Source organism: Bos indicus x Bos taurus, chromosome 16, assembly GCF_003369695.1.
Source record: "Bos indicus x Bos taurus breed Angus x Brahman F1 hybrid chromosome 16, Bos_hybrid_MaternalHap_v2.0, whole genome shotgun sequence".
Classification (NCBI taxonomy): domain Eukaryota; kingdom Metazoa; phylum Chordata; class Mammalia; order Artiodactyla; family Bovidae; genus Bos; species Bos indicus x Bos taurus.
In genome coordinates, this window is record NC_040091.1 from 37989964 (window position 1) to 38017214 (window position 27251).

General features: G+C 38.9%; 1 protein-coding gene across 1 annotated transcript; it reads left to right on the top strand.

Annotated features, from left to right (window-relative positions):
- FMO3 (flavin containing monooxygenase 3) lies at positions 1 to 26927 on the top strand. The gene is made up of 9 exons (XM_027564778.1): positions 1 to 164; positions 860 to 997; positions 12418 to 12606; positions 15347 to 15509; positions 15994 to 16136; positions 17213 to 17412; positions 22207 to 22562; positions 25012 to 25084; positions 25792 to 26927. Exons 2-9 carry the CDS (start codon positions 866 to 868, stop codon positions 26132 to 26134), a joined length of 1599 nt encoding a protein of 532 aa, XP_027420579.1. The 5' UTR covers positions 1 to 164; positions 860 to 865; the 3' UTR covers positions 26135 to 26927.
- The last annotated feature ends 324 nt before the right edge of the window (positions 26928 to 27251 follow it).

Sequence of the window (27251 nt, forward strand, 5' to 3'; positions counted from 1 at the left end):
GGAGCAGAGGTCTCCAGAAGCAAGTTCCTCTTTAAGAGTAGCTCCTCCCATTTTCCAATATCACCCTACTAGAGCGTTGATTCAGGGAAGTATTTTTTCTTTCAAACTGCTCAGACGTTTTGGACAAGACTTAAATCTACAGAAAAAAGGAAGATTACAGAAAGGTAGAAAAAGAATGATACTGCAATGATTTGAGAGGGGGGAGAGTGGGACTGGTAAATGGAGAAGGAGAATGCTACCTTTATACCAAATATGGCCAAAATGAGAATGACATATAGTTCAATAGAGATCTTTCTTTTCTGAGCAGTAAGGATTCTAATTTTTGTTATCCAAATCTACTTTTCTGTGTAGCTATGTGATTTTGCCTTTAAAAAAAAAAAAAAGAAGTAACAGTAGGGTCTAAAGATATTGTCAGGAATAGGAAAAGATTAGGAAACAAATTTTTAGAACAGAGGTTAAGGATAGTAGCTAGTGAGAAGTTATTTTTAGATAAAGAGATGATTTTTATTTTTAATTGAGAAGGTTAAGAACATTATTAGAGGAAGAAACAGATGACTACCTGGCATACTGAAATACAGATGGAACCAGACCTTATTCTTCATCAAGCCTTATGTAAAGTAGAAAGAAGAAATGAATATGTGTGTGTATGTATATACATACACATACATATGTCTCTTCATATATATATATGAGAGTGGGTGTGAGTATATGTACATGTGTGTATATATATGTATGTGTGCATATATACATATATACTTACGCACATATATTTGTTTCTTCTTCCGTATATGCATAACAGTTTGTGGGTATAAGTGTGTGCATATGTGTTTTAGTTGTGAATCTCTGGGCCTTTGCACAGGTAACTATGGTGAAGAAAGTGGCCATCATTGGAGCAGGCATCAGTGGCCTGGCCTCCATCAGAAACTGCCTAGAAGAGGGACTGGAACCCACCTGCTTTGAGAAGGGTGAAGACATTGGGGGCCTGTGGAAATTCTCGGTGAGTGGGATATCACTGCAGCAGACTGGGGAGTGAGGGGGGAAGTGTGCGAGAACACATTGCCTGAGCACAGGCTGTCATGCCAGTTACACTTGCTCTACAAAGCTTAACATCAGTAGCAGGTTGGAAAGTAAATCCCTTGCTTACTTCAGAAGTAAATGGGATAGTGAGCTGGTCAGTCTCTGTGTACAGAACTCAACTCCAATAAATCATTAATAAGTGAGCCACTTGGGGATAAAATCCATGGTCAAATATTGGTTAAGTTTATGTAACAGAATTACATGAGCTAATCATTTAAAAATTGATGGTTCTTTCCATTCATTTGTTGAGTTTCTGGAACAACCTCTTAGAGATTCAGACCACAGATTTTAAGATTTCAGGTGCTGACTTTTGGTCTGGCCAAAAATACATAATTCTTGAGATTGCTGCAAGAGGAACCAAGAAGAGGACACACTGATTTGACATTCTTCAAAGACTTTTGTTGTTGTTCAGTCACTAAGTCATGTCCCGCTCTTTGCGACCTCATGGACTGTAGCTTGCCAGGCTTACTTCTATGCATTTATATCAAGGACTCTATCAGCAGGTATGCTTGTAAGCTGCTGTGAGATCACTTCCTTGTTGTCTAACAAGTATATTATCAGGTGTGGAGGCTTCCCTGTGCCCCAACTCTCTCCGTGCCTACAACCTTAGGAATACTCTCTGGTTAAGCCTACTCCTGTTTTCTTCTTCTTCCAATAAACCATAAATACATAGGAACACAGGAAGATAAATAACCCCATTTTCTTGTTTTTACCATGCCACACAATATGTGGGATTTCAATTTCAAGGATCAAACCTGTACCCCCTGCATTGGAAGCACGAAGTTTTAACCACTGGACCACCAGGGAAGTCCCCAGTAATCCCTTTTAAACCACTATTCCCTCCACAAGTACAAAATTAGTGTTAACCTTTATACCTTAATAGAAATGTTATGTTTAAGAAGAAAGTGTCTATGATGGCTCTTTAAATATTATCAATATATGAGAATTGTTCTTATTGATATAGATATTTTCTAGATTTCAAAGAACTCTTTTTGAACCACTCAGCATCGATTATTTTAAAACTGGAGTATAATTGCTTTACAGTGTTGTGTTAGTTTCTGCTGTACAACAACATGTATAAGTATACATATATCCCCTCCCTCTTGAACCTCCCACTCACCCCCATCCCACCCTCTAGGTCATCGCAGAGCGCTGAGCTGAGCTCCCTGTGCTATACAGCAGCTTCCCAGTATTGCGGAGCTCAGTGTTTGTCACTGGAATGTGCTGACAGAATTTCAGATTAGCACAGTGAAGGCTGATAAGGCTGTTTTATTAAGTACTTTCTATATACCAAACACCTTTCTCATTTCATTCAATCTTTATAATAATCCTATAAGCTAGCTATGAATTTTTCCCTTTTACAAATGAATGTGAAGCTTAAAAGAAAATTTTAAAAAAATGGTAAATAGCTTGTGAATGGCAAACACAAGACTCCAATTCAGTCTGACTTGTATTTCCAGTTTGAATTCTTAATCCCTTAATAAATTGCTGGGTGCCATTTCAACAAGTGGCCTGTTGAGCTGGCAGGTCTTCTATCCGGTGATCTTAACCAGATCCTCAAATTCATGCTTACTTTACAAAGCATTGTTGAACAAAGACACGGCTGATAAAGCTTTTGAGAGTAGCTGCCTCTCCTGTTGCTCAAGGAAGGCTTTAAAATTTGAACTTAGCATCATGGAGGTATAAACTACTCACCTGCAAGCATGTGGTACTCTTCAAGAAAAAAAAAAAATTTACCCCAGAGGGTGGAACCACAAACCCAGAAGCTGGAGCCTTGAGACACAAATGCTTATTTCCCAGAACTTGAAACCTAATGAAACTTACCCTTCTGGATTCCAAAATTGCTTGGGACTGATGACTCCTTTTTTTCCTTCCATTTTCTCCCTTTTGGAATGAGAATGTTTTTTACTGATACCCTGTGACTGTCCCATTGTTGTATTTTGAAATAAGATAACTTATTTTCTAGCTCGACAGGTCCAGAAATAGAGAATTCTGTCCCAGGGTGAATTACACTCAGAGTTGCTTTCATACCTGATTCAGACAGTTTAGACAATGAGATTTAGAATTATTGAGTTGATATATGTGAGATTTTGAACCTGGTTTGATGCTGCAGTGGACTGAGACTTTGGAGATGTTGAGATGAAATGAATGTAGTTGACATGTGGGATAAATGTCAACCCTTAGGGGCCTGACAGTGAACTGTGATAGGCTATTCAAACAATGGGCCCCTCAAAGATGATATCAGGTCCTGATCCTAGAACCTGTAAATATTTCTAATGAGGGAAAAAGAAGATATTTACAGGTATGATAACATTAATAATCTTGAGACGATGAGCTTATCTTGGACTATCTGTGTAGGGCAAAAATGCCATAACATCTATCCCTAAAAGAGAAAGTCATGGGACTTCCCTGGTGGTGCAGTGGTTAAGAATCCACATTTCACGGGTTCAATCCCTGGTCAGGAAACAAATATCCTACTTGCCAGCCCTGGGGCAACTAAGCCCACACACCTCAGTGAAAGATCCCACATACCACAACTAAGACCTGACACAGCCAGAAAATAAAGTAAACTTCAAAAGAGAGAGAGAGAGAAAGGCAAAGGGAGATTCGACACACAGAAACAAAAGAAAAAAGGGAATATGACTTTATCAGAAAGAGAGATATGAAGATGCTATGCTATGACCGTGAAGGTGGAGAAAGGAGACATTAGTCAAGGAATACAGGTGGCCTCCAGATGCTAAAAAAGCTAAGGAATGCTGGCATCCAGCAGGAGCAGGAAGAGATAATGAATCTCCCCTAGAGCCTCTGGAATGGACTTGGCCCTGCCAACTCTTTGATTTAGGCCCAGTGATGCTGGTTTTCAACTCCTGGCCTCTGGAATCATGAGGGAATAGATTCCTGTTGCCTTAAGCTGTCAGGTTTGTGGTAATTTAATTAAATTTAAATTTAATTTAATTTATAGTAGCCACATGAAACTAATACAGTTGATTATTCACCGTTCCCTAATTTTTTCACCTCTGTGGGAGGACTTGAAGATGCAAATGATACTGTGACTTGCAGTGTTTCTCAAATACCTCCATGAGTCTGTAGCAATATACCTAGAAATCACATTACAGGATTATACTATAAAATAAAGTTAAATTTTGTATTTTCATTACAGTTAGTTGATAAAGTCAGCATTTTACATTTTCTAAGATCCAAACATTAGCTAGGTGTAAAAAAATAATAATAATAAAACTGCAGGGACTTCCCTGGTAGTCCAGTGTTTAAGAATCCATGTTTCCAAGGCAGAGGCCATGGGTTCGATCCTTGGTCGGGGAATTAAGATTTTGTGTGCTACATAATGCAGCCAAATTAAATTAAAAAAGGAATGTGCACATAATTAAAACTTTTGTAGCTTTTTTCTACAGCACTTTCTTAGGTCCTTCTATTAATAGTTCCTTCTTCTAACCCAGATCTAAAGGCAGAATGATGTATTTGCCTCACCTGCTTTGATCACTAAGAAAATACTTTATGACTAGGCTGCAGATCTAGGGAGAAGGTCTTTCTCAGGAGTTCCACAAACAACATGTCAACAAATTTTCTGGATTTTGTCCTGAAGTGTCATGAATAAAGTCTCCTTTTTCTGGGAAGGCAATCCTTTGTTCACTTCCTCTGATTTTTTTTCTAGCCTATGTATCACTTTGATCTTTAATATTTAGTCCCTCCTTGTGTTGACTATAATCACTGTCAAGCATCCTCAACTCATCCAAAGCTGTGAATTCCTCCACCTTCGCATCCCACATGCACACTAGCAGAGTTAACTACCCAAGGGTAGCAGAAAACTCTCATCATATTTCAAAATCACATTGCTTTCTGATGCAGATTTGGCAACTAATCTACCACTGAATTACTTTTCAATAGCAAGCCAAGACACATTGGCTTTTGATGTGATTGGCATATTCTAATATGACACTAAAAATTTGTATTCTAGGGGCCTGACATCTTTGAGTTATATGAGCCCTAATTAAATTTCTAGTGCTCAGTGCTTTTCATTATAAACTAGCAACTCTACAAGAGTGATCTACAGTTTGATCTTTCATCAAAGGGAAAACCATTTCAGATAGAAAACAATGTTAATTTTTTTAAGGAAAGAAAAAATGTTTTTCTTTGGAGTCCCTTTTAGAGTTTTTTTGACTTTTTAAATTTGAAAACGCAATCTTATGAACTGACTAATATTTACACAGTTGTTTCCTGTTTGTTTTTGGTTTTTTAAGGATCATAGCTTCGGTCAAATAGTAACTTAGCAAGCATTGCATCTTGCACTTTGGTCTGTCATTAGTTGATATACAACAAACCCTGTATTTTAAAAAGATGAAATATGCCTTATTTTCAAGTGCCCATGGAACATTTCTAAAACTGATTAAGTCAAAAAAATCCTCAAATTTTTGGAAAAAATATGTAAGTAAAATGTATGGCAAAACCAATACAATATTGTAAAGTAAAAAAATAATAATAAATAAAAAAAAGAAAGAAAAAAATAATAAAATGAAATCCTCAGGTGACAATACGATAGAAATTTATAACAAAATGAAGATGGAAAATACTGCCTCCAGGAAATTAAGTTCTCTCTTAAAGATCTATTAATTAATGTTCTTTTAGAAGTTTAGACTCAGTAAGATAAATGATTGATAACTTAAAAAAGAGAAAATAGAATGGATGAAAAATTATCAACTGCTGACTATCTGATTTTATACCATGAAGGATATCAATTGGAAAATGGTTACAAAAAATAAGATAATTCACTGAGGTGGATGATCACAAAATTGCCAGACAAAATCTATAGTTTATATATGTTGTAGAGTTAGCAAACTGGCTTGGCTCGTCCATTTTATTTGATCTCTATGTTTTTAATTTCGGTCCATTATTTTAAAACCAGGATATTTCACATAAAAATCTAAGGAAATGTCTTCTTTTGAAGAATCAGAAAATCAGGTAACCCTGGATCTCCTCTTACTCTAATACATAGAATTTGAATTCTCTGTTTCATCATGTTCATTTTTGATTCATTTCTTGTAATTTTCTCTGCATTTATAGAATTTATTTTGACTGGTGCTACATAAAAACAATAATCCCTTAGAATTTTGGGAACAGATTCATTTACAAAATTTTTCATTTTCTCTTATTCCTACAGTCATACCATTCTTTTTGTTTAATTAACCTTCATGTCTATATTATTACAACCATGTAAATATCATTGCTAAGCTGCTTAGTGGATTCTGATTATACTTTCTTTCTTGATTAACTTTTTGTTTTCACTGGAGTTAGTAACTGCCTTGTGGTATTTGTTGATTTAATGTTACAATGCTATTCTAATTCACTCCCCAACCTCTCCCACCAAATTTTGACTCTCCTCTGAACAGTTAAATACATGAGGTGTTTCACTGGCTTAATTCTTCTCTTAACTATCTCTTAAAGACACTCTTCTGGATTGTTTCCCTTCTCTAGGCTAACCACACTGCTATTATCCTGGGTAACCCTGTTTTCTGAAAACTTTATCTTCCTACTATTTTTTTATTCTCTCATTTTATTTTTTAATAAATTTATTTTAATTGGAGGTTAATTACTTTACAATATTGTATTGGTTTTGCCATACATCAACATGAAATCTGCCACAGGTATACACGTGTTCCCCATCCCGAACCCCTCTCCCTCCTCCCTCCCAGTACCATCTCTCTGGGTTGTCCCAGTGCACCAGCCCCAAGCATCCTGTATCCTGCATCGAACCTGGACTGGCGATTCGTTTCATATATGATATTATATATGTTTCAATGCCATTCTCCCAAATCATCCTACCCTCTCCCTCTCCCACAGAGTCCAAAAGACTGTTCTATACATCTGTGTCTCTTTTGCTGTCTCACATACAGGGTTCTCGTTACTATCTTTCTAAATTCCATATATATGCATTAGTATTGGTGTTTTTCTTTCTGGCTTACTTCACTCTGTATGATAGGCTCCAGTTTCATCCACCTCATTAGAACTGATTCAAATGTATTCTTTTTAATGGCTGAGTAATACTCCATTGTGTATATGTACCACAGCTTTCTTATCCATTCATCTGCTGATGGACATCTAGGTTGCTTCCATGTCCTGGCTATTATAAACAGTGCTGTGATGAACACTGGGGTACACGTGTCTCTTTCAATTCTGGTTTCCTCGGTGTGTATGCCCAGCAGTGGGATTGCTGGGTCATAAGGCAGTTGTATTTCCAGTTTTTTAAGGAATCTCCACACTGTTCTGCAGAGTGGGTGTACTAGTTTGCATTCCCACCAACAGTGTAAGAGGGTTCCATTTTAATGAGAGTACCTCCTTGGCAGTTTCCTATGAAGTTAAAATATATGAAGTAAAAGACGGTAGACCTTGAATATCTTATAAGATCACTATTTAATCTGGATTCCCATTTGATTAGATCTAGTCTTAACTTGGAGAAGGCAGTGGCACCCCAGTCCAGTACTCTTGCCTGGAAAATCCCGTGGATGGAGGAGCCTGGTGGGCTGCAGTCCATAGGGTTGCTAAGAGTCGGACATGACTGAGCGACTTCACTTTTCACTTTCATGCATTGGAGAAGGAAATGGCAACCCACTCCAGTGTTCTTGCCTGGAGAATCCCAGGGACGGGGGAGCCTGGTGGGCTGCCATTTATGGGGTCGCACAGAGTCGGACACGACTGAAGTGACTTAGCAGCAGCAGCAGTCTTAACTTTTGGGCTTCCCAGGTGGCACTAGCTGGAAAGACCTCCTGCCAATGCAGGAGACATAAGAGATGCTGGTTAGATTCCTGGGTCCGGAAGATCCCTTTCCGCTTTCTTTGATCTGGTAAGTCAGTTAGCACTCATCCACCTGTGTTCTACTTTCAAAATATTGTTGTTTCTTGTTTGCTTTCACTTTTTTTTTCTTTTTTTCCCTGTGGGTTTATATCTCTGATACCTTTACAGTAATTTTAGGGGTGTGTGCATGCTAAGTCACTTCAGTCATGTCTGACTCTTTGCAAGCCTATGGACTGTAGCCTATCAAGCTCTTCTGTCCATGCAATTTTCCAGGCAAGAATACTGGAGTGGGTTGCCATTTCGAACTCCAGGGGAACTTCCCAACTAGAATTGAACCTAGGTTTCCTGCATCTCCTGCATTGGGAAGAAGGTTCTTTACCAATAGCACCACCTGGGAAACCCAATTTTAGGGGAAGAAGAGTTAAATACATCTGCATAATCTTTCATATGTAATCAGAAGTCTGAGTTACTTTAGTAATTTTAAAAAGATAGATAAAGCTACTTCCATAGATAAGTAAGGTTTGGTTCTTTGTTGATCACTTGCCCCCCCCCCCAAAAAAATTATTATATTTGAAAATGTCATTTATGATCTTAGTCACTCTTATGAACTTCTCATATGATCAACTTAAAAGGATCAGTCTATACACATGGACTCTGAGATACACTATAATACCAAATAGGAACAATAAGATGTTCATGACATATTTTTTTTTAATAGCAAGTCACAGATGATGTGATTAGCTGATGCTGCAACTCCTTTTTCAGTAACCATGGCTCTTGGGGAACCTAAGAAAAACTAAAGACCAATCAGCTCAGCATTGCTAGGGAAATTTATTATCCTGGAACACCCAAAATTGCAAAAACACCTCAAATCTGTCTCAAGGGTTTGCACCATTTTTATCATATAAAATTCCTCCTTTGTTGTTACCTAATTTTCCTCAACTGTGCCTTGCTCCAGAACTTTACCTTGGACTTTGTATTAGTTTTCTATTTCTGCGTAGCAAATTACCACAAACTAAAACAGCTAAAAATGTTTCTTTATTACTCTCAGTTACACAGATCAGTGGACCTCCCTGGTGGCTCAGATGGTAAGAGTATCTGCCTACAATGCAGGAGACCTGGGCTCAATCCCTGGGTTGGGAAGATCCCCTGGAGAAGGAAATAGCAACCCACTCCAGTACTCTTGCCTTGAAAATCCCATGGACGGAGGAGCCTGGTGGGCTACAATCCATGGGGTCACAAAGAGTCGGACACAACTGAGCCACTTCACTTTCACTTTTCACTTACACAGATCAGAAGTACAGCATAGTTCAGCTAGCTTCTTTGGTTAGGGTTTCATGAGGTCAAAAATTAGGTGCTGCCTGGGCTGGGCTCTTATCTGGAAGCACAGGGAAAGAATCTGCATACTACAGGGTGGAGGCTGAATTCAGTTCCTTGTTGTTTCAAGATTAAGGTCTTTGTTTCCTTGCTGGCTGTAAATGGGATTCCTCTCAACTCCTAAAGGCTGCCAGTATTGCTTGGCATATGTCTCTCTCCATCTTCGAAACCAGGAACAAGCTGAATTCCCCTCATGTTTTGAACCTCTAACTTCTGATACCAGCCAGAGAAAACTCTGCTTGTAAAGGGATCATGTGATTCAGTAATACTTAACAACATAGTCAGAGGAGTAATATATTTACAGATTTCATCCATGCTCAAGGGCAAATGACTACCCAAGGAGGAGATGAACTAAGGGTCATTCTTAAAATTCTGTGTACCATATAGCTCATATTATAAGTTGAGAGAAAATATGAAATTGTTGAGTGAAGCATGTCAGCCAAATTTAAAACTCTCACTCTGTCCAGGGAGATCCTCTCCCATTTTCTCCGGTGAGATCTTAATATTTTGAAATGTTTTATCTGTAAGTAACACTAGACTACTAAGTGTTCAGGTCACTCTTTTACATCTAGCATAAATAGGACAAGACAAATATCCAGAATTACATAGAGAAAAACATAAAAGCATGCTAAGACCCAAGGAGTACCCCCATTTGGCACAGCTTAATCTCTAGGTCTCTTTAGGAGCAATACTCAGTCTTTTAGTTTCCCTTCCTTGTCCCTCAGCTCTTTCTAAAATTGTCTCTGGGCTTATGCAGAAATAGAACTTATATGACCTTGTGGTGAAGCAAAGCCAAAGTTTCCCAAATTCAAACACAGTCTTGGGCCTGTCCTCTGAATCCTCTGGTCTCCTGATGTTCCTATTGTAGATGATTACCCTTCATGCCTATCCTTCAGTAATCTTTAACCAAAGGCCAGTTGATGAACCTGGAACTGTCCTCCCTTAGCTGTCAGGGGCTGGTGAAACTCCTAGCTGAACAGACTCCACTTACCAGGTGCAGTTTGCACATTGAGTCCCTGACCCAAATGGTCCATTCTTCAGCTCTACTAAAATGCCACTTAGCTGCCCCCCAACCCTTGGCAACTCTCTGGCAAAGTAGCTACTAAGAGTCTCAGATGACTTTTGCATCCCCTTTGGGAACAAGCAGGAACTCATGTTTTATTCAAACTGAATGAGTTCAAGAGAGCTAAACTAAGGTCCGAGCTTGTCTTAATCATGTTACCTCTTCCTAATCACTGCTACTTGACTCTTCAGTGTCAACCCTCCCCAACCCAGGTTGTTTTGGGGAGGCTTTGAAATGATATCTTACCAGAATTTCAAATGTGAAAACAAATTCCCTCTGCCCTCTGTGTTTTGCTCAATCTTTCTAATATGTCAGTTTGGTCACTCAGTCTTGTCTGACTCTTTGTGACCCCATGGACTGCAGCATTCCAGGGTTCCCTGTCCATCACCAACTCCCTGAACTTGCTCAAATTCATATTTATTGAGTCAGTGATGCCATCCAACTATCTCATCCTCCGTCATCCCCTTCTCCTTCTGCCTTCAATCTTTCCCAGCATCAGGGTCTTTTCCAATGATTCAGTTCTTCATATCAGGTGGCCAAAATATTGGAGCTTCAGCTTCAGCATCAGTCCTTCCAATGAATATTCAGGACTGATTTCCTTTGGGATTAACTAGTTTTATCTCCTTGCAGTCCAAGGAACTCTCAATAGTTTTCTCCAACACCACAGTTCAAAAGCATCAATTCTTCTAAGCTCAGCTTTTTTTATGGCTCTCACATCCATACATGACTACTGGAAAAATCATAGCATAGATGGACCTATGTTAATTTCAGAATTTTAGCCCAAAGAATAATGCTTAGGGTTTAAGTAATCTCCTTTTCTGCCTCTATTCCCCTTTCTCCTCACCTAATTCCTTTAAATCAATGTTTTTCATTCTGGAGATTATAACCCATTTGTGTGCAATGATATAAATTAATGAATTAATCTGCATATTTAAATGGAATGGATAGACAAGAACTATAATCCCACAGCCTCCAGAACAAAAACCACAATCACAGAAAGCTAATGAAAAGAAACAGGATTATGTACCAGATGAAGGAAGAAGATAAATCTCCAGAAAAACAACTAAATGAAGTGGAGATAGGCAACCTTCCAGAATGGATGGAAAGTATGTGTGCAACTCAAGTTCTTGAAAATGATTTTTCTTCATAAAACTTTTGTTCCCTGTGTATGTGTGTATATACGGGGTTGCAATAAAAAATATGTAACTATAGGGTATGGTTAAAAACATTTTAAAAAGATATTGTAAACATAATCAAGGTGCTCTCTGCCCTAGGTACATAAAAAATATTATGATCTAATCTACCAGCATAATATGCTAAAGGAAATTTTTTTTTTCATTGTGGTAAGTAAACCACAATAAAGATATACCATGTAGCTGTTTTGAAGTGTCCGGTTCTGTGGCATTAAGTTCATTGACATTATTGTACAATCATACCACCATCCCTCTCCAAAACATTTTAATCTTCCCAAGGTAAAACTCTGCAGAAATTAAACAATTTAACTCTCAATTCCTCCCTCTCCCTGGCCCCAAGCCACCACCACTTTCTTAGTCTCTGTGAACATGATTACTCTGGGTATCTCAGATAAATGGAATCATACAGAATTTGTCTTTTTGTGGCTTGTCTACTTCATTCAGCATATGTCCTCAACATTAATGCATATCCCGGCATGTATCAAACCTTCCTTTCTTTTTAAGGCTGAATAATGTTCCATTGCATGTATATATCACATTGCCTGTCCATGCTCATGAGTTGGCATATTGAAATCGTGCACGGGTAAATTTTGGGAAATACTATCACTGTAATTAATGGTTCAAAGCAACAAAATTAATCCAGTTATATATTCTTGAAAGGACAGGATGAAATGCAGAATCTGTTTCCCTCAGAAAAGATGTGAATAAAGATATATTTTAACATTCTAAGTTCCTTTGATTATCATCAAATTATTTAAGTGAAGTTAATTTATGCCTCATCTTATTGCATTTACTTCTGGAAAGACCAACCAAAAATGAGTGATAATTATTTGGGACTGGTCCTGACCATGATAAATATACTCATTTACAAACTCTGTTCCATTTAAAATGTTTCTTTCACAGGACCATGTAGAGGAAGGCAGGGCCAGCATTTATCGGTCAGTCTTTACCAACTCTTCCAAAGAGATGACATGTTTTCCAGACTTTCCATTTCCTGATGATTTTCCTAACTTTATGCACAACAGCAAGCTCCAGGAATATATTACTATGTTTGCCAAAGAAAAGAACCTCCTGAAATACATACAATTTAAGGTAAGATATTATTAAAAAAACTTATTGGGGGCATAACTGTGAGGAATTCTATAGTTATTAAAAGATTCCCATTTGTTCCTTTCACTATCTCTTTCTCAATTGTAAACAATTTTAACAGTATGGCTTCTTTGACCCTAGATTTAGAAAGCATACATTCTTCTTAAGATATGTAGGAAATTTTTAACTACACATAGTTCTTGGACCAAAATGCCATAAGCTTAGAAATCAGAGCAAAGAAAAAAATGCTTGGGTAGACATGAATTTATAAATTAAAAACTCATTATTCCTAAACAATTTACAGGTCAAAAAAAGAAATTTCAGGGGAAATTTTTAAATATTTAGAGCTAAATGATAATTTAATTTGATATATCAATATTTATGGCAAGTAGAGAGCACAAAAACTTTTATGAAAATTATAAGCTTAAATGTTTATGTCAGAAAATAAGATTTTCCAGGTGATCCTTAGCATACTAAAACATGAGAACTTACATTCTGGATATAGATGATATCTTTCATTTTGAGATACTAACATTAAAAATAAAATGACAAGGAAGTATATTAAGAAATTGCTGTTAATACAAAAATTATTGGCCACCAGATTATTTACTACATGTTCTACATGGCTCTTGTAAACTATAATTTAATTGTCAGAGCTCCAAAAGGAATCACTCTTATACTGCAGAGAATATTGGTCATACACAAGGAACCACGTGGAAATAAAGTTTAATAAAACATAGATAGGGGCTTCCCTGGAGGTCCAGTGGATAAGAATCTGCCTTGCAGCGCACACCAGTTCAATCTCTGCTCTGGGAAGATCCCACATACACGGCGCAACTAGGCCCAAGAGTTGCAACTTCTGAGCCCCACATGCCGCAACTCCTGAAGTCTGCATGCCCTGGAGCCTGTGCTCTGCAACAAGAGAAGCCTTCCTACCGCAACTATAGAGTAGCTCTTAATTTCTAATGCTGAGATGCCGTATGATTCTATGATCATTTGGCAAAGTTGGAAAGTCTTTCTATGTTTTGATGATCTGGGAAAGGTGCCTTCTTAATCTAGTAAAGAGACCATTAAGGAAGCTGCAGGGTTCATTTCACTCCGATAAGGACAAAACCCTGATAGTGTTTAATATCAGTGCATCTTCACAAAACTCAATGACCATACAAGTACAAAGTTTAAAAAAAAAAAAAATAGAATCCTCCTTCCTTGAAGGCCTACTGTAATAGACACCCTGGCCTCATTTCTTTCTCCCTTATATCCCTCAATACTGTTTATGGAAGTTTTCCCCTGAGAAGCCATGTGTTCCAATTTATAGGGAGTATCCATGTTATGAAATAGTGAAAGTTACATGATTCATTTGGGGAGGAAACTTGTAACTCTTGGCCAGTTGGCTTCATCTTCAAACCTATAGAGAGAAATGCAATAGAACAACAACCCTGCAAGCGCTTTTAACTCTGCCTTCACTTCTCAGTCCAGCTCATTCTCTTACTTTATTAAGAAACAGCGTGGTATGACTTGGACACAGAAGAAAAAGAAAAGCGTGTTGTCACTTGAGTGAGACTGCCTCAGAAATGTTACCAAGTCAGGGTTGGGTGTTTCCTGTCCTTTGGAAGAGAACAGTCCTAAATAGTATCTTACTCATCATGTAGCTACAAGGCATGCACCATAATTGAGATCAGAGATGCTTCCTTGGCTGACTTTTAATCAAGTGTAAATTTAACTTCAAACACATAGTAAAAGGATGAGAGTAAAAAAATGCTGTATTTTTACAGGATCTATTTCATATAAACTCTGTGTCTTGACCAAAATATGAACCACCTAAAGAATGAAATTGGAAAGTCAATGGGAGAAACAGCTGTAGAATCAAGGACCTATATTTAACTAGTTATTGGATTTTATGCACATTATTTAACTTCTTTAAGTCTCCATTTCATATGTAAAATGAAGCAACTATGTATCTTGTAGAATTATTCTGAAGATCAAATAAAGGCTTTAAAGCAGTTTAAAAAAAATAAAATGGCTAAAGAAATATGTTAGGAAATTGCTATTACTATGTAAATTATTGGCCACCAGATTATTTACTACATGGGCTACCTGCCTCTTGTAAACTGTAATTCAATCGTCAGAGCCCCAAAATGAATCACTCTTGTACTGCAGAGAATACTGGTCATACACAAGGAATTATGTGGGGATTTAAAAACAAACACACACACACACACACACACACACATATAGATAGGGGCTTCCCTAGTGGTCCAGTGGGTAAGAATCTGCCCTGCAATGCAAGGGACACTGGTTTGATCCCTGGTCCAGGAAGATCCCCTGTGCCATGTGCAACTAAGCCTGAGAGTTACAACTACTGAGCCTACACTCTGCACCACAGCTACTGAAATCTGCATCCCCTAAAGCCTGTGCTCTGCAACAAAAGAAGCCACCACAATGAGAAGCACTCGCCCCATAACTAGAGCGTAGCCCCCGCTCACTGCAACTAGAGAAAGCCTGTGAAGCAACAAAGATGCAGCACAGCCAAAAATAAATAAATATTTTAAAAAATCATATAGATCATTTTATGCTTTGACTTATTAAAAAGGAACTTTGAATTTATAATATGCACCTTCATAATGAATTAAGTATTTTCCCTAAGGCACTATTAAGGATTTTCTTCATACTATTTGATGATGTTGGTGCCAAATCTGCCTTTTAGCTTAGAGTAAAGAAGATTATCTTTCTGCGTTTCTCTTAGACAATTGTATCCAGTGTAAATAAGCGTCCCGATTTCCAAACCACTGGCCAATGGGATGTTATCACTGAAAAGGATGGTAAAAAGGAATCAGCTGTCTTTGATGCCGTAATGATTTGTTCTGGACATCATGTGTACCCCAACATACCTAAAGAGTCCTTTCCAGGTAAGGCCAAAGTTTACGCTGCCATCCACACATCTTGCATGAAGAAATAACCTTGATGATGTCTTTCTTATGTATACAAAAGTATAGTTTATAAAAGTACACATTAAATTAAAATATGCTTTTATTGTATCTAATGGGCTTCCCAGGCAGCTCAGTGGTAAAAGAATCTGCCTGCCAATGCAGGAAATGCAGGTACAATCCCTGGATCAGGAAGATCCCCTGGAGGAGGGCATGGCAACCCACTCCAGTATTCTTGCCTGGAGAGTCCCATGGGCAGAGGAGCCTGGTGGGCTACAGTCCATAGGGTCGTAAAGAGTTGGACATGACTGAGCACATATATCTATACAATTTGATATATTGTATCTAATATAGTTTAAGTATTAAAATTCCTATTACTGCAACCATATTCACTGACAAGTTCTGTTATAGCAGTTTTTTCAGTGAAAATCAAAATAATTCACATGTTTTCCACTTTTTCACTCAGGAATAAAACTTTTTAAAGGCAAATGCTTCCACAGCCGGGACTATAAAGAACCAGGAATCTTCAAGGGGAAGCGAGTCCTGGTGATTGGTCTGGGGAACTCAGGCTGTGACATCGCCTCAGAACTCAGCCACATAGCTGAAAAAGTATGCCTCCCTGATACTCAGGGAACTATCTTTAAAAGGCCAGCCATACCATTTGAAAAGTGTGAAAGAAAGCGGGGAGGGCAGAGTCCTTGATGCAAAGACTAAGTAGTGGTTCATATAGCTCAATGCCCTTTGGTAACAGGAGGGATTTTAAATAGCTTGATGTGGCAAAGGCAGAACATCAGCTGGAATGATGTCATTCAACAAGCTTCTTCTTTGGGATGTTTGGTGTCTAATGTGTCCAATAAATTCTTCCAAAACCAGTGGGATCATCAAACAAGCACTAGAAGAAATATAACCAGTATTCAGTTATTGGTCACCTACACCAGAGAAGATTTGGCTAAAAGATGAGAATACCACAGAAATGATTTGACGGGTGTTGATCCTAAGATATGGGTTATAGTGCAGGAAGTTCATCTGGGAGTGCTCTCTGGATGAATACCTCTGAGGGAAGGGAAAGAAGTTTTCCTTTATTTACTCTGAAGCTAGGATAATCCTTCCAAATTGTCCCTAGTTGAAGTGAGGGGCTGGGTCATTTTTTTTTTTTTACCAGTATAGATATTTATTTTTATTTACATATATTGCCTCCCTTTTGAGCCTCCCTTGCATCCCACCCCCATCCCACCTCTCTAGGTCATCACAGAGCACCTAGAGCATGTTATACAGAGTGAAATAAGTCAGAAAGAAAAAAAAACAAATATCATATATTGAAGCATATATACGGAATCTAGAAACATGGTACAGATGAAACTATTTGCAGGGCAGGAATAAAGATACAGATGTAGAGAATGGATTTGTGGACACAGCAGGGGAAGGAGAGGGTGAGACAAATTGAGAGAGGCTAGGTATTTGTCTTCCTCCTTCAACTGGTCACTGAATGCAGGGGATCCAAAAAGATTATAAAATGTTGGGGGAAGCCCCCTCTTCACCAAAGCAACTCCCAAAGAGGGCTGAGAGCTGAGGGCTGCCTTCTGGACACTGCCAGCAGTGGTGCAATAACTCCATTCCTAAAGGCAGATCTGAGAGGCATATCTACTACAGTCACCACGTTAACAGTTGAATTGGTGTTTTTCAAGGTCATCATCAGCTCCCGAAGTGGCTCCTGGGTGATGAGCCGGGTCTGGGATGAAGGCTATCCATGGGACATGCTGTTTATCACTCGATTTGAAACATTCCTCAAGAACACCTTACCGACAGTCATTTCTAACTGGTGGTACATGAAGCAAATGAACGCCAGATTCAAGCACGAGAACTACGGCTTGATGCCTTTAAACAGGTAAAGCAGAGTTAAACATGAAATGCCTACTAACTTTTATTTCACTGTCAACAACCCTAATATGTGAAATAACACCTAGACAAATCAAAGTGAAGTAATCACCTCTCACATTTCAGAGGACAAAGAACTGCAAAAATTAGGAGTGTTTTCCTGTTTCACAATTCTCCTTACCAGATTTGCACAGCTGGAAAGTTATATAACAGGTCAAGAATTTTACTCCCTGCTGCTGCTGCTGCTAAGTCGCTTCAGTCGTGTCCAACTCTGTGCGACCCCTGAGACGGCAGCCTGCCGGCTCCCCCGTCCCTGGGATTCTCCAGGCAAGAACACTGGAGTGGGTTGCCATTTCTTTCTCCAATGCATGAAAGTGAAAAGTGAAAGTGAAGTCGCTCAGTCGTGTCCGACTCTTAGCGACCCCATGGACTGCAGCCTACCAGGCTCTTCCGTCCAGGGATTTTCCAGGCAAGAGTACTGGGGTGGGGTGCCATTGCCTTCTCCATTTACTCCCTAGAGTAATGATAATAATAGTCAACATGTTTTTAAGTACTTAATACATGTCAGAGCCTTATTAAGTCTCAGACATGCATTATCTCACTTTATTCTCACGACGACTATGAAAAAGTGAAAGTGTTAGTCTCCGTCGTGTCCAACTCTTTGTGACCCCATGGACTGTAGCCCACCAGGCTCCTCTGTCCATGGGATTCTCCAGGCAAGAATACTGGAGTAGGTTGCCATTCCCTTCTCCAGGAGATGTTCCCAACTCAGGGATCAAACCCCGGTCTCCTGCATTGCAGGCAGATTCTTTATGAGCCACAGCAACTATGATGATGGCTCTATTATAATCTTCATTTGAGAGATGAGAAAACTGTGGTTTACCAAAGCCCCACAGCTAGGAAGTCAGAAATGGTGATTGAAACAAGTCCAGATCTGCTGACTCCAAAGTGCCTCACTCTTAGCCACCTTGCTCTAAAACCGCTTTCTTAACTGCAAAGTTAAGCAAAGCAGGACTTGGTGCTTCACTCTCATTCAGTTCAGTTCAGTCACTCAGTCATGTCCAACTCTTTGCGACCCCACGGACTGCAGCATGCCAGTCTTTCCTGTCCATCACCAATTCCTGAAGCTTGCTCAAATGCACGTCCTTCGAGTCGGTGATGCTATCCAACCATCTCATCCTCTGTCATCCCCTTCTCGCCCTGCCTTCAGTCTTTCCCAGAATCAGGGTCTTTTCCAATGAGTCAGTGAATCGCATTAGGTGGCCAAAATATTGGAGTTTCAGTTTCAGCATCAGTCCTTCCAATCAATATTCAGGACTGATTTCCTTTAGGACTGACTAGTTGAATCTTCTTGCAGTCCAAGGGACTCTCAAGAGTCTTCTCCAACATTACAGTTTAAAAGCATCAATTCTTCAGCGCTCAGTTTTCTTTATGGTCCAACTGTGGACCATAAACAGTCCAACAGTCATGTATGGTCTCACATCCATACATGACTACTGGAAAAACCATAGCTTTGACTAGACAGACCTTTGCTGGCAAAATACTGTCTCTGCTTTTCAATATGCTATCTAGGTTGGTCATAACTTTCCTTCCAAGGAGTAAGTGTCTTTTAATTTCATGGCTGCAATCACCATCTGCAGTGATTTTGGAGCCCAGAAAAATAAAGTCTGACCCTGTTTCCACTGTTTCCCCATCTAATTCCCATGAAGTGATGGGACCAGATGCCATGATCTTCGTTTTCTGAACCTTGAGCTTTAAGCCAAACATTTCACTCTCCTCTTTCACTTTCATCAAGAAGCTTTTTAGTTCCTCTTCACTTTCTGCCATAAGGGTGGTGTCATCTGCATATCTGAGGTTATTGATATTTCTCCTGGCAATCTTGATTTCAGCTTATGCTTCATCCAGCCCAGTGTTTCTCATGATGTACTCTGCATAGAAGTTAAATAAGCAGAGTGACACTATACAGCCTTGGCGTACTCCTTTTCCTATTTGGAACCAGTCTGTTGTTCCATGTCCAGTTCTAACTGTTGCTTCCTGGCCTGCATATAGGTTTCTCAAGAGGCAGGTCAGGTGGTCTGGTATTCCCATCTCTTTCAGAATTTCCCCCAGTTTATTGTGATCCACACAGTCAAAGGCTTTGGCATAGTCAATAAAGCAGAAATAGATGTTTTTCTGGAACTTTCTTGCTTTTTTGATGATCCAACGGATGTTGGCAATTTGATCTCTGGTTCCTCTTCCTTTTCTAAAACCAGCTTAAACATCTGGAAGTTCATACTTCACGTATTGCTGATGCCTGGCTTGGAGAATTTTGAGCATTACTTTACTAGTGTGTGAGATGAATGCATTGCTCTCATTACCTGCCCCTTAATGGAGCCCTCCAACTGATCTATGGCCACAGTGTTTTCATCTTCAGCCTTCTCCTCACTCTCTCCTATAATATCCTCCAAGCCAATCACATGATAAGAAATTGCTTTGACATGGGTGAAAAAACCCAAGTTCTAAGCTGTTTACCTCGAAGTTATTTCATTAAGTCAACAAATAGTTATTAAGCTTTTATTATGTGCCAGGACCTGTGGATATAGCACTGAACAAACTCATAAAATCCCTATCCTCGTGGGGCTTACATTCTAATAATGGGAAACAGACACAAACAGCATGAAATCTAAATAAGGCAGATAAGGGTAAGAGGGGATGACATCAAGACAATTTTAAACAACCCTTAGAGAAGGTCTCACTGAAAAAGCTTTCAAGCAAATTTCTGAAGGAGATGAGAAAATGAGCCATAAGGGTATCTGGAGAAGACTATTCTGGATGGTAGAAACAGCTAGGACATCATCTCTTCAAGGGTATGACTGGCATGTTTGACAAAATACAGTGGCTTCTTTTCTTGGGGAAGAAGACTGGGGAGAATAGCAGGAAATGAAACCAGAGACATCAAAATAGCCAGTTGATGCTAGGTCTTGGAAGCCATTGTAAACACTCTGGCCTTTACTCTGAATGCAGTGCGAAACCATAGCAGGCATCTGACCAAACTGGAAACAAAGTCTAAGTTAGTTTGAAGAGATCACTTTGGCTGTTATGGCCATAACTCACTGTAGAGGGTAGGTCAAAGAAGGAAGTGGAAAGACTGGTTAAGAAGCTATTATCAAAAACCCAGATGAGATGGGAAGGTGGCCTGAACCAGGATCATCAGTGGTCAGAAGTTGTCAGATTGGGATAAGAGTTTGAAGGTAAAGTGAACAGGATTTTCTGTTCAATTGAATAGCAAATGTGAAAGCAAATAAAATGTCAAGGATGTCTTTCAGACTTTTGATCTGAGCAAGGGAGCAAAGATGGAGGTGATGTCTACTGAGATGTGGACAACCATGGGAGAAGCAGAAGTTTAGTTTTAAATGTATTAAAGTTGGAATGCCTGTTTGGTATTTGCATAGAAGAATGTGGAACAGCAGTGGGTACATAAGAAGAGAGATTCAAACCATAAGTTTAAAATGTGGACTGGTCAGAATATAGATAGTATTTAAATAAATGAAAACTAGATGACATCTCTTGAAGAATGAATGTCAAAAGAGAAGACAAAAGACCTGAGGCATGTTGCTATTTAGAGGTCAGGAAGAGAAGAATTCAGCAGAGGACACTGAGAAGTAATAGTGAGGTATAGCAAGGTAGGTAGAAAGGAATCAAGAGTGAGTGATGACATGAAAGCAAAACGAACACAGTGTTTCAAGGAGGAGGAAACCATCAAGTGTGAGTTTACTAATAAATTAGTTAAAATAAGGAGTAAGAGTGGATCACTGGATCTGGTGGCTTGAAGATCCTGGTGGCCTTGACAAAGGAAGTTTCAACATAGAAGTGAGTTTAAGATAAATGGCAGATAATTCGAGCGGTTGAATCCAGCCTTCTTCCAACCAGCAGTCCAACCAATCTCATTGTCTGGCTCAGTTTCCTCCCCAGAAGCATCTACCTACGGCTTTCTCTCACACACACACACACACACATCATCCTATAAGAACCATGTCTTTTCTTCCAACATTATTGCGTTTACCCCTAAGGCAGAGTTCTGTGGACTCACTAGAGATATTACTGAATAAAAAATAATCAAAAGCTCTCTTTCCAGATTTCCAGTTTCCTCTTCTTCTCCTGGCCTTATTTAAATTCCTAGACCCTCACTTTCTCACCTGACATGGCTTTGTCTTAATGGGGTTCACACTTCACCCTCTATGGTAGAACCTGGCTGCAGCCTTCCACCTTTGGCTTCCTTCCTCCTATTTGATCTTCTTCACATCACAATGATCAGTTTGGATTATGTTACGTTAAGAATAATGGCTAACATTTCGAGCACTATCTGTGTGCTACAGACTGTGCCAAATTCTTTATATTACTTAGGTCTGCCAATGATCTGAGATAGGTATAGCAGTTATTGCCACTTCAGGTGAGGAAGGTGAGGCAAGAGAAAATAAGAAAATTTAATTTGATCAAGGTTCACAGTTGATTAGTAGAAAAGAAATTTAAAGACCCAGGTACTCTAACCTTTGTTTTCCCCTATATCTGAATGCTTATTCTGGGATTTGGGGAGACTTCAGTGGGAAAAGAGAGAAAGATCAAAGGAAATAGAGAAGGGATTAGCAAAAACCAACTTCTGTTACTCCATAATGTGGCCTTACATAAGTTTTATCTATCAGCCATATTGATGACACTCCATGGAACATTGAAAAACCTTAGGTAGGTTTTTCCTATCAATTAATTATGGACCAATAAAACAAAGGAAACGGTACTGTTCTAATGCTTGTTTCTGTTTTCCATACAGCACCCTGAGGAAAGAGCCTGTGTTCAATGACGAACTCCCAGCTTGCATTTTATGTGGCATTGTGACCATTAAGCCAAATGTGAAGGAGTTTACAGAGGATTCAGCTATTTTTGAGGATGGGACGGTGTTTAAGGCCATTGACTATGTCATCTTTGCAACAGGCTATAGTTATGCCTACCCCTTCCTTGATGACTCCATCATTAAGAGCAGAGACAATGAGGTCACCTTATTTAAAGGCATATTCCCACCTCCACTGGAAAAGCCAACCTTGGCTGTGATCGGCCTTGTCCAGTCCCTTGGAGCTGCCATCCCCACTACTGACCTGCAGTCTCGCTGGGCAGTACAAGTAATTAAGGGTAAGTAGACAAAGAATCTCATTGAGAATGCCTTTGAGTCTTTAGGAAAACAATATTCCTATTAACAAGGAACAAATCCTAGGTCCCACCCAGTTTCCAGAATCTATAATTCTATATTTTTGGTACTATATTCTATAAGCAATTTAAAATATATTAGATTGTCATAAACAATAGACAAAACAATGATTCAAGAGTGTTTTTGTGATTTATAACTCCTTGCATGCTCGGTCGCTTCAGTCATATCCGACTCTTTGTTACCCCATGGACCAAACCCTCCCAGGTTACTCTGTCCATGGGATTCTCCAGGCAATAAAGCTGGAGTGGGTTGCCACTTCCTCTTCCAGGGGATCTTCCCAACCCAGGGCTTTAACTCACATGTCTTATGTCTCCTGAATTGGCAGATGGGTTCTTTACCACTGGCACCACCTGTTAAGCCCTATAACTCCTTAGAATTGTCAATTATCCAAGACCTTTCATTAAACTTGAGAATACCTGAGCTTCTCATCTTAGATGCAGAAGAACTTTATAAAATTAAGATTTTTAAAACTCAATAGAATGATATTTCTTGAAAGGTTAATGAAAGAAGATGTTTCAAAGCCAATATCCAGCAACTTTAAATATCCACATTCATGAAAAAAAGTATGATTTCTGGAAAGGAAGTGGTTTTCTTGTTCTGTTTTCTTCCTTGCCATGTATCAGATAAGGACAAGCAGTGGATCAGTAGAAGCAGAAATCATTTGGTGTTGTAGACAGTCTCTAAGGTAAAGGAATCCTAAGTCCCTGTATTTTAAAAGGAAAAAAGAAACAATGAACTTGATTGGGGTCAAGCAAAGAAGGCAGGCAGCATCATCCAGCCCCAAGTACTGGAATCAGATTCACATTAAGGTTTGAATGCCATTGTGGGCAGACTCAGAAAATAAAACCAAGCTATGGTTAAAGAACAAATCAAGATGTCAAAGTGTAATGTGCAAAGTCTGGTTGGTCTTAAACCTGAAACTTCTAGATAATGAATCTTAGCAGGTCTGCTTCCTTTGAAGCCCAATGTAAGGCTTCCAGTCCTACCTGACTTGCTGGGGTTTAAATGCTCTTTTATCCTGGATATTTGAACCTGCAACTACATATCCTGCATCATCACTCACCACCAGGCTCCCAACCACATCATTATGGTCCTACATATCAGCAATCTCTCTAAATCTCCTTCACTCCCCTGGTCCCAAGCAGAGATGTGTCGCAGGGTGATGTTTCTCCAGTGAGGCAGCAGCCAGGAAAGTGATGGAATGAAATCCTACTTAGAACTGAACTCAGGATTCAGGTTCAGAAAGACTGGCATTAAAATGTAGGTTTTAACTGCTTATAAAATATTCACTTACTCTCTGTGAAGATACTAGTTATAACGTGGGCTCTGAAGAAAGGAGACAGGGCACAGACCCAGCCAACAGAGAATTGATGCAAAGACTCAGTCTTAGGGAAAATGAGATATAAGGCAAACAACCCAATTTGGGGGAATAGGATTACCAGACCAAGGGGTCAGTTACAAGCAGCCCAATGGCAATAGCTGGTGGACTACAGAATATAGCCTCTTCTCTATCTCTCCTTTTGCCCAAGGACAGAACCAATTCCAAGGTTTGGAACAAGGCCATGTTGACAAACTATTCTTATGATCCTGCCTGTAGGGATTTCAGGAACAGAGAGTCATTGTAGGTCTTGAGCAATCAGAGCTAGACTGGAAATTCTAGTCTTGTTCCAGGTGACCCCAAAGTTGCCAAAGAAATCACACTAGATTTGAAGCATCTCCGAGTACAAATGTTTGGGTCTAGGTTTTAGAAAATTCTGTAAGGTAATGCCAGGAAGAGCTTGAAATCCTGGGGCAGCCCCAACTCAGATTTGGCCTCCCAGGACCTCCCTGTATCCTTGGTGACTTGTAAACAGTCCACATCCACAGTCTCATTCAGAAACTGTTGGCTTTCCAGAAAGAACCTTGTAGCTTTGTTAAATTCTCTTTCTTATCTGTTAGAAATTCCCTTTTTTGGGCAAAGCAAGATAACTTCCTATGAAGATCTGTTTGTTAAATCTTAAAAAAGAGATGTCAATATACCTTTGACTATAATTTATTAGATGACATACTTAAAAATAAAGCTTAGAGAGTAGAATATAATCCTTCAAACTGATTTTTAAATCCAATAACCAGTTTAAGAGCAAAGATAGAAAGATGAAAGGTTATTTGGTTTTAATCACTGTGACAAGTATCATTTCTGAGAAGATTAGGAATGACCTATATGTTTGTCTCAGAATGACTCCCTGGGTATTTGTTCAAGATATTATTTTGCTAGATAATGACAGCAAAATTTGAAAATACTAATGCAATTCACAACTCATTATTAAAAAAGAAACATTGCAGGCTCAGACTTATTTAACTATTATCATGTCTTTCCACTTTTTTTTTTTTTAGGAACATGCCCTTTGCCTTCTGTCAAGGACATGATGAATGATATTGATGAAAAAATGGGGAAAAAGCTCAAATTGTAAGAACATCTGTGGTAAAGGGGATCCAGAATTTTCATAGCAAAATTTGACTTTGTGAATACTTAGAACTGTTTTAGTCTTGAATACTCCTGAGTGGGACCATTAGGGTGACAGCTATGAGCTAAATTCAGCCATTCAACAAATAGTTATCAAGGATATACTTCGCACCTGATAGACCACTAAATCCTGTTTCAGCCCTCCATATCTCCTGCAATATATCATAAAAGAGAGACCCAGAAAGATTAAATTTCAGAGGAGCTTGGGAACACACGGATGTGGACTTCTATTTTCTAGCTCATACATCCTCTAAAATGTAAGGATGCCTTCCAATAGGTGGCTCTAATAAATGACTCAGCCACACAACAACTAGTCAGAAGAACTAGGCTCCAGTCCTACCTCTGTCACTAATCAGCTCAGTGGCCATGAATTAATAACTACACGTGAGCAAGAGACAATTCCTCTACTTGTAAATGTGGATAAAAATGCCTTTCTCAGCAGCCTTGTTGTGTTGTGGAATGTCCAAGTGAGATCAGTATGAAAGTCCTTCAGTAAAATCTACAAAGTACTGGATAATGAGCAATAATCCCCTTACCAACAAAAGGATCGATGTTGATTTGCGTGGATAAAAAGGTGTGAGGCATTTTCCCTGTTCTTGTTTCTAAAGGAAGCTCGGATAGCCACAGTCTTGTTTCTCTCCCTCCTCTAGGTTTGGCAAAAGTGATACCATACAGACGGATTATGTTGTTTATATGGATGAGCTTGCCTCCTTCATTGGGGCAAAGCCCAACATCCCATGGCTGTTTCTCACAGATCCAAAGTTGGCATTGGAGGTCTACTTTGGCCCTTGCACCCCATACCAGTTTAGGCTGGTGGGCCCAGGAAAGTGGCCAGGAGCCAGAAACGCCATCCTGACCCAGTGGGACCGGTTACTGAAACCTATGACGACAAGAGTGGTTGGGAGTCCTCTGAAGCCTTGCTTATTTTGCAACTGGTTCAGACCTGTTCTTATTTCTGTTGTATCAATTGCTGCTCTCATTGTGTTGTTCTAGCCATCATTCTATCTAGGATTCTGAACATTACTAACAATACCTGGAAAGAAGCTTCACTATATAAAAATTAAGAATTTCACACCTTCTATTTTCCTATTCAGTGGGCATTAGTAAGACAGTACTATCTCTAGGCTTCTAAATAAGCCCATATGAGAATCATGTCATGATCTAAAGAGCATTTATCATTTCCCCTTAACTTTCACTAACATTGCATAATTCTATAACATTTCCATAACATTTTATAGTTAGATATATGCTTTTTAACTTAACTCATCTGAAATATTTGACATGATTCCTTTTCTCCTATAACAGTCTTTGAAATACGTATTTCAAATCTAAACAGTGAGTAAATAAAGCAGAATAGTCACAATATGATAGTCTCAGCCTAATTTTACAAACTATTCACCAGGATCAAGCGGCGAATTTGGTTATTTGACTATTATATTCTATTTTTGTTTTCTGCTGTGTCCTCCAGGCAATTCCTCCTGTTCCCTGGCCAAGACAAGTAGCATGAAGACCCTGTCTATAATGAAAGTTAGCAAGAAGTAACTCATTTTATTTATATTTTCAATAAAGAAGCAAACTTTCACATGTAGCAGCAAGATAAGGACAACAACAACAATGAGTGGAGCACCAAATATACCTTTTAACTGAATGGAAAGTCATAAAAAATTAAATCTTTAGCCAAAGCTGTGACCCAAGTCTAATAAAACCTGATATGGATCATATAGAATTATATCCCTTGTGGAATGTAGTACCAAAATAAATCTAAAATGTTATTTTTAAAGTATTACTACATGTTACAATTAAATTTTGATAATTAAAAATGTTTACATTTGACATTATGGAGCAGATAAAATAATCCATTAGCATCATCAGTTACCAGGGGGTTCTTCATATTGTTAAACTCTATATTTCTTACTACACCTTCAATTTTTTTCCAAACAAACTTTATTATTTTTTAAAAATGTGTTATACTTGGTTATGAAGGAACAGACACAGATTTGGGGGAAAACACTCTTGTATCTTTCTTATCCACTATTCCTTTCTCTATTATGCTTCTTTAGATAGAATACTTACAAAACCCTGGAACCTGTCAAATCTCTACCAGTTCCTA

Bases quoted from the DNA above. Each gene is read 5' to 3' on its own strand.
- FMO3 (XM_027564778.1), top strand. From the start codon at position 866: ATGGTGAAGAAAGTGGCCATCATTGGAGCAGGCATCAGTGGCCTGGCC. The intron at 998-12,417 runs GTGAGTGGGATA...TTTCTTTCACAG, and splicing joins GGGGCCTGTGGAAATTCTCG to GACCATGTAGAGGAAGGCAG. The intron at 12,607-15,346 runs GTAAGATATTAT...CGTTTCTCTTAG, and splicing joins TGAAATACATACAATTTAAG to ACAATTGTATCCAGTGTAAA.